At 37.7% G+C, this 8,310-nt stretch overlaps 1 protein-coding gene across 1 annotated transcript in view; it reads right to left on the bottom strand.

Moving 5' to 3' along the window:
- LOC127620885 (lysine-specific demethylase 5C-like) overlaps nucleotides 1–5,876 on the bottom strand; it is a 43,800-nt gene extending 37,924 nt beyond the window's left edge. Inside the window, exons 1-6 of the mRNA XM_052094224.1 lie at nucleotides 5,646–5,876; nucleotides 2,195–2,345; nucleotides 2,023–2,100; nucleotides 1,785–1,907; nucleotides 660–830; nucleotides 381–515 (exon numbers count right to left, since the gene is read on the bottom strand). Coding sequence (XP_051950184.1) covers nucleotides 381–515; nucleotides 660–830; nucleotides 1,785–1,907; nucleotides 2,023–2,100; nucleotides 2,195–2,345; nucleotides 5,646–5,653 — 666 coding nt within the window. The 5' untranslated portion in view covers nucleotides 5,654–5,876. The remainder of the gene's footprint in view (nucleotides 1–380; nucleotides 516–659; nucleotides 831–1,784; nucleotides 1,908–2,022; nucleotides 2,101–2,194; nucleotides 2,346–5,645) is intronic.
- Between the last annotated feature and the right edge of the window lie 2,434 nt (nucleotides 5,877–8,310).

Below are 8,310 nucleotides of genomic sequence, written 5' to 3' on the forward strand. Positions count from 1 at the left end.
TCTCTGCAAACCAAAGGTTAAATGAAAGTCATCTGTATATACACTTTTATTGATCTTATTGAAGCTAAGGATTTGGTTAGTTGAAGAAATCTGTCTATATGGCCAGTAGTGACATTGTCTACATTGATTTATAATGACATATACTGTACTATTTGGAGATGTTACATAAAGAACTCTATTTTGTTTTTGAAGTAATTAAGAATACCATTTCATGAATAGATTTTTTTAATTCATAAAATACTTCTGGTCACGTACTGAAAGTGAGAAAAAGAGCTTCATAATTTTATACCAGGGAGTGATGCTGAAATATTTAATATCTTCCCTGTCATGTAAATAGTGCATTTCTGTCCTGTTATTGGTGCAGTGGAGGTGTCACTCACCTCCGGCTGAAGGCGATTGGCTCGTCTGCCATAACTGCTCATCTTGGATGGCTGGACTGATTGGCGAAGAGGGATGGAGTGTGGTTTGTATTCCTTATCTATCTCCTCACTGTCATATAGCCTGGGCTTACATGTCTGGATGAGCAGAAGACAAACACATATACATACAAGGAACTCACAACAATGTCCTTGTCTGTATTTTAACAGGATTCAATTTAAAGAACATCTTAAGAAAATAATATACAAAAAAAAACAGAAGAGATTAAACACAGACAGTACCGGTAAGTTGGCTCCAGACTGGAACATCTCGAAAGGATACACAATCCTCTCATAGTGTGACCTCAGGAGAGAACCGATGTTTTTTCCCGGAGGATAACCGAGTTTCTGTGCCACACGGGCCCAACGTCTCTCCTTACTAACCGCCTCAAAACCTCCCTCCTCTGTCACAATCTAACATACAAGAGATCGAACACGTGGGATTTAAGTTTCTCACAAGTCAAAACAATATGGTATGGACATTTGTACATGCATACCCAACATCAATGTTTTCGCAGTATACTGTGCTATATATGCTATACTACCTGTGTGCATTTACAGAGTCTTAAAAAAGTCAAAACACAGGACATGTGGCCCATAAAATGGTGTGAAAATATTAAGGGGCATTTGACGCTTTCTCTGTAAATACAACATCACATCTTTCCAACAATGAATCTATAATCACATCTCCAGTCCATGCAAAAGGTTCATTTGATGTCCAGAAAATGGCTCAACAGAAGCTGGGTTTCCATCCAACAAGTTCTAGAGTTTTCCATTAGTTAAAATGCGCATTAAGGTGATGGAAATGCAAAACGCTAATGTGTTTTGACTATTTGTGCATGTGTTATGGGTGTGCGATATCTTGATGTAACTGTCCCAACAAAAGGTCAGGCCTTGGCCCACAATAATTCAAACATAGACCTTGACATTAAGAAGTGTTTAACCCACAGCTGGTCATTAAAATGGGTCCAACCAATCCACCAGAACAGTTTTGAACGCAGGCTCTCCCACGCTTGCAGAGGCTGACGGCATGTGGTCATCACATCCATTTGTGCCCTCATATCAGATATTACAATTATTCTGTAGCGTATCCTGGCACCATTTCATAAAATGAGGTACAGTTGCTCCAATCCTGCTAATAAAACTCTCCTCAAAGCAAGTAGGTAATTTAGCTGCTCCATCTTGAAAAGGCAGCTCCATCAAGATAATGCTCATGATGTAGTGGATTTGTATTTTCTTAGCCAATTTTTTATAAATGCGAAACATTTAGATGCCCAGCTATAGTTGGGCTTCACGACCCCTTATGTTTTCCTATTATCATTCCAGTTAAACAATTTAATCAACTCTATAAATGGCTGCAGTATTCACCTTAGCTAAGCTGAACAAATCCAAAATACGTCGCTCAATATTTGGGATCTTCAAAGAGGATCCCTGGATCTCCCAAAACTTGGCGATTCTGTCCAGATAATTCAGCTTCACTCGTGTCTCAGCCTGAAAACAAACAGATGTGTTAATCAGACACCGATTGATCACCATAAGAACATGTGGGTCGCACTTCATGTAATATGATGTGTGGTTGAAGAGTTCAACAGGATGCAGCTCTGACCTCTAGCTCATTGAGCCTCTGAATACGTGGTGTGAAATGGAAATTGTCGACTTCGACAGCAAATGGTGGCTGCCAATCCTGCAACAGAAAGAAAAATACCCAAGAACATTCTTAGTGGCATAACCTGACTGGTGTACAAAGAAAGCCTTTGAGAGAAGAATGAGATGATTACGTGTGGTGGGCGAATCTTGCATATGCCAGACTTTTCTGCAATCGGACGAATTTTGGCGATATATCCAAGTGGATCCTCAAATTCCTCCCATGATGGTTCGAATACTGGACATTCCGGTGGTGGAACAAACTCCTCTGATCCATCCATAGCTCTGGGTGCAAAAAATTTAGAGTTAAAATAAAATATATATGTTGACTTAAATATAGATTAAACATTTTAACTTCAAAATCAATATACAACCCATTACTGGGCCGCATTCAATGAGAACATCTGCATAGAATGCAGCATTATATGTAACAATGGATTTACGAGCGATTTACACAAGCTTACGTTCTGCTCGTGTTTCATAAATGAGAACTTTTGCTTTGTTTACTGTGAAAATTTTTTGTTATCTATAGCAATTGTTCATAACATTGTTTCATCATATTTAAAAGGGATAATTCACCCAAAAATAAAAATTATTTTGTAATTTGTTTCACCCTCATGCAGTCCTAGTTGCGTATGGCTTTCTTCTGCTGAACGCAAATTATTTTAAGAAGAATATTTCAGCTATGTAGGTTCATACAATGCATGTGAAGCAAGCTTGTTTAAACAAATCACATTACAGACCACAAACCTAGTGGAACAGGGCTTCACAACACAACAACTGGAACAGTAAGTTCAGTAGACAAAGGAAGGAGCACTTTGATAAAAACCTTGAATAGAGAAATCTTGTCTACAAAATGATTATGTTCCATGTACAATCCTGATCAAATATACCCTTTATTACTTCAGAAAAACCCTGCTTTTGACTTTCTCTTCCTCTCAATCTCACAAAGAATTTGATAAAAACACATATTTATAAAAGTTAAACATTAATACTCAAACAAAAGTTAAGTATGGAGTGCCACAGGGATCAGTTTTAGGACATCTGCTTTTCTCCATATACATGCTTCCCCTGGGAGATATTATCTGGAATCATGGAATAAGTTTCCACTGTTATGCTGATGATACCCAACAATATATTTATTCTAAATCCAACAAAAATTCACAATTCTCCAATTAGCAATGTATCAATGAAATTAAAGATTGGATGGCCAGAAATGTCCTACTGAATTCTGACAAAACAGATGTACTAATGATTGGACCAAAAACCTCTAAAAATAAGTCGCTAAAATACAATTTGAATCGCGGTTGATGTACTGTTACATCATCATCACCTTCTGCATAGAATTTATGTGTTTGGTACCAATCTGTCCTTTGAAAATCTAATTTCCAATGTTTGTAGAACAGCATTCTTCCACCTGAGAAATATTACTAAATTACGACACATGCTCTCTTTTGCTGATGCCGAAAAACTAATTCATGCGTTCATGACCTCAAGACTAGATTATTGTAATGCATTACTGGGAGGATGTTCAGCAAATTAAACAAATAATCTTCAATTGGTTCAAAATGCAGCTGCCAGAGTGCTAATGAGAACCAAGAAATGCGACCATATCAGCCCCATTTTATCATCGTTACATTGGCTACCTGTTAAATTTCATATTAATTTTATAAAGTTCTGTTAACTACATACAAAGCTATGAATGGTCTAGCTCCAACGAAATGAAATGACCTTATGACATGCTATATTCCATCACATTCATTGCAATCTCAAAATTCTGGCTTGTTAATAATTCCTAGAATATCAAAATCCACAAAAGGAGGAAGATCCTTTTCATATTTGGCTCCTAAACTATGGAATAGTCTCCCTAACACTGTTCGGGACAAAGACACACTCACTCAGTTTAAGTCTAGACTAAAGACTTGTCTATTTAGCCAGGCATACACCTAATTTATCCATCAAATCTGCTTTAGTTAGGTCTGCCGGAACCAGAAACATCCACCATGATCTATAACTCAGCATAAAATGTTATGGCATCTACACTAATGTTATTCTATTTGTTTCCATGACTTAAACTCCGGATTAATATCCTGAGGTTACCAGAGCTGGGCAGATACAGATTTAATTTATCTACACAATTTACAATCATATTTAATCAAATTACACAATAATCACTCGAAGACTTTATAAATATTAGTTTCATTTCTTTCTTTTTTGTTTCTGTTGATGCATGATTTCCTGTAAAGCTGCTTTGAAACGATGAGTGTTGTGAAAAGCGCTATACAAATAAAAATGACTTGACAATAACAGAAAAAAACGTCTTCATACACTTCTATTGAGCCTGATGTAAAGGTTGCCTTCCATGTTAACATAAAAACAACAAAAACCCACTACGTGACGATTTGGCTAACCCGTAATTCATCATGCCAATCATGATATTTACTTCTCATTTTGACTGATCAACGATGATAAATCACTAAAATTTCGCACAAAATCATCTTTTAGATTATTTAAAGCTCATTCAATGACCAGAGTACATTAATAACATACTAATAACACAACAACTGAACTGATCAGACTCACCAAAAGACGAACAGAAGAACAGATGAGTTTTAAATTAAAAGATCAGTTTATGATATCCAGTAGCTCACCAAATGGTCTCATAACCAAGTTAATTGCCTACTTGAATAGCAATTTACCAAATGAATTAAGACGATAGAATTAGTGTTCAAACGCTCATTTGATGCCTCAAAATGCAGTCTAGATAGGCAGACACCTCACAAAGATTGAGATACAACCATACTCCTAAATTTCCTGTAGCTTTAGCCTGCTAACTGGCCCCAGTGCGTGTGAGAGCCGAGAAAAGGCTTACAAATGGACAAATAAAAGTAAACAGACCATTAAAGCGTTCTTTAATGACTCTTTTAAGACTCGCTAAGATTATGTGCACTGTGGATTTAGAAACACGCTATTTTTATAACAGCACCGTGTTAGCAGTCCAGCTAATGATCAAAACAATGAAGCCTCACAGTCCGTGTGTCAGCAATCCCACACCGAATCCAACAGACGACTGGTTTAACGTCAAAAACGTAATGATATTTAAATTAACCTTCAATGTTAACACTAAACTAGTCTAAATAGCCGGCAACAAGGCCTCAATTCAAGTGAATGGACGAGTTATGAAACTAAACGCACACCAGGTGAGGATACAGTAGTTTTCTCAGATCGCAGGTATCTGATTGATACTGTGCGATTTAAATTGACCACATGAGCGACTATTTCGGCTATAACACACAAATGTTCTCCATATTAACACGGTATCCATCAGCAAATATTACTGCTTGAATGCGAGTCCACAGTCTTACATTTCTGTACTTGGTCTGAGTTTTTCAAGCACGGCCGTGTCGCCTCGCAGTGACTAATGAGCCGGTGTGTTTTATTTGTAGTGTTTTGTCGGTGTCTTGTATGGTAATTATTACAGGGTCTATTGTTCGCTAGTGGGTCAGTCTCTGGGTGGCAGTTGCTCTGCGGCCTCCTCGATCAGCCCATCCCAGCACACACACTTACACAAACACACTCACTCACATACGCATACTCTCGGTCGGCTAGAGGGATGAAGACCACGGATATCTTCTTTTCTACCGTCCCATACACATCCCGTGTAAGTTGACGTTTTCGTTGGAACAAACGTTTCGTGAGCGCACACAAATGTTGCGTTGTTCCAGTGTGTTTTCTTCCCTCGTCACCTATCCCCCGTTCATCCTGTCTGAACTACACGCCATCTTGGTTTCATCACGACCTAAGCACAGCTCTCTCAAGATCCATTGATGTCAGTTGGGAAAACATGCACTTAACTGGACGCGAGGACTGTCTCATCCCTCCACGCTGCTCGTTGCATGTAAACTAGTCCCTGAACGAACCCGCTTTTATACAGGGATGAGCTAAATGATCCTCCCGCACGTAAAGGCAAATGCCTCGTGATTGTATGCATATGTTTAAAGTGGACTGTACAGTGTCTAATTTCGAATCATGTGTAGTTGCACACAACAGTACAAGTGATGCAGGTAGATGAGCGTACGTGACGCGTAGTGATATTTCACTTCTTTCTCAGAGAAGTAGTTCCAGTGAGAGAAACAAATAGCGCATACAACGTTAGCAGCTCCGTTTGACTAATACCATCAACAAACCACCATACATTTAGAGATTATACAGTCCAAGTTGATCATGGCAACCTTATGGCAACCTTAATTACAGTGGCTTCCACTTTAATATTTTTGTGTTTATTACTTGCATAAACCTTGTTTTACGTACTTAAAGATGTTTTATGACTTGCTGTGATCAGTTATATTAAATATTTTATTGTAGAAAATCATTTATTTAATTTAACCCTTTAATGCATGTCTCGGGTGTTTACCACCCCCAACCCCATCCACTTTTCGCAGTTATGCCCGCTCCTCTTTAGTATTCCTCAACTTTTCTCTTCTGAATAGTAGAAAAAAAGAGAGAAAAAAGTATTATGTATAAACTAATATGATTATTTCATATAATCTATATAGCCTAAGTTTGCGTAACTACTCATTTATTGGGGTGAATGATGTTATCCCCTTTGTGGTGCCCCATGCATTGTATACATTGTGCATACCTTTTTGTTTTTGCGCCTCTGGCTCAATATGTGTTTGACAGACAGTTGTGTCTCATCAAATTTCAGTGTGGGAGTAATGAATCCTCTTGTTCAATATTTTATTGTATATTTATTGTATAATTATCACTTTGATATACACTGATGAGCCAAAATATTATGACCACACACAGGTTAAGCGAATAATGTTGATCATCTCTTAACAAGGCCACATGCCAAGGTCTGGGTAGATTAGATGGTAAGCGAACAATCAGTTTTTGTAGTCAGTGGCAGTGTTTTGTTTAGAAAGATGTCCTCCGGAGGTCGCATTTGTCGGCCGAATACGTCTCGTTTCAGTAAAGGGAGTAGGAAACTTCCGAAGCGACCTTATTTCACGGGAATTCAGTGGATGCATGAGAATTATCCTTCACCCACAATTCTTTTCAACGGGAATGTCTAAAAAAAAATACGCCAATTTGCCCGTAAATATGATGTTCAAACGCAAAGAATGTTAATTCCCAATTTGAAGTACCTCATGGGTGCAGAGTATATAATATGTATAATTATATTCATATACAATTAAAATAAATAAAACTAAATGTACACCTGTAAAATCAATTTTCTTTTCACTTTACATCATTATAACTCTCCTAAAATGTACCTTATACATTCCCTTCTATATGGAATTCCCTTCTCACGCTTGTTAAAGAGTGACGTGCTGTCATAGCAACCAGGATACGTTCCATTTCCGTTCGTCCAGTTGCGACAACGGAAGTTCTAAATGCTTGATCGTCACGTGATTCACGTAGACTTCAGATAGTTCCAGGAAGTGCTTTGGCGGGCATTTCAAACTGTTAGAGTAGAGTGACAGAACTGCGATTTCTGGTAATTAGTAGTCAATAAATGCATTTATTTTATATATTTAAGTAACAAACCGACATATGTATGTAGCATGAGTATGTCGTTAAATTACATTTTAAAATACATTAAAATAGAAAACAGTTATTTTAAATTGTAATAATATATTACGATATTACTTTTTTTTAAAAACGATGGATGAAACTGAATCAAGAGAACAGATTTTACAATTAATAGGGTGTTCGTTACTAACTTTATCCAGCTCCAATCCTTGCCTACTCTGTTAGTTATCCGATAACATCCCTTATCTCCTAATTTAATGAGTAATACTCAACTATAAGGTTTTAATTTACAAGTTATTTTTATTTAGATGTACTGATAATATACAGAATAAGATAATATTATTCTTTAAACATCTCACCTTTTAAAAGTGCGTCGCAAACGGTTTGTTCTGCTGCATCTCTACGGTGCGGCATGTGTTTGCTGCTACTTCCGGGAACTATTGAGAAGCTCCACGAGCCGCCATTGCTGTAAAAGAAAAAAGTTCCATTGGAGTCAATGGAGTTGTCGCAACTCTCTCTCTATATGGCTCTGCGTTCGTCCTACGAAGGCCGTCTCGTTTAAACGAGCCTTCAAAGGACGCGTCCTACCTAGCACGCAGCCTTCGAAACAAGACACAGCCAACGTGTTGAATGCAGGAGTAAAAACCTGAGTGACTTTAACTAAGGTCACATTGTTATGGCCAGACGACTGGGTCAGAGCATCTCTGAAATG

The sequence above is a fragment of the Xyrauchen texanus genome, chromosome 27, assembly GCF_025860055.1.
Source record: "Xyrauchen texanus isolate HMW12.3.18 chromosome 27, RBS_HiC_50CHRs, whole genome shotgun sequence".
NCBI lineage: Eukaryota > Metazoa > Chordata > Actinopteri > Cypriniformes > Catostomidae > Xyrauchen > Xyrauchen texanus.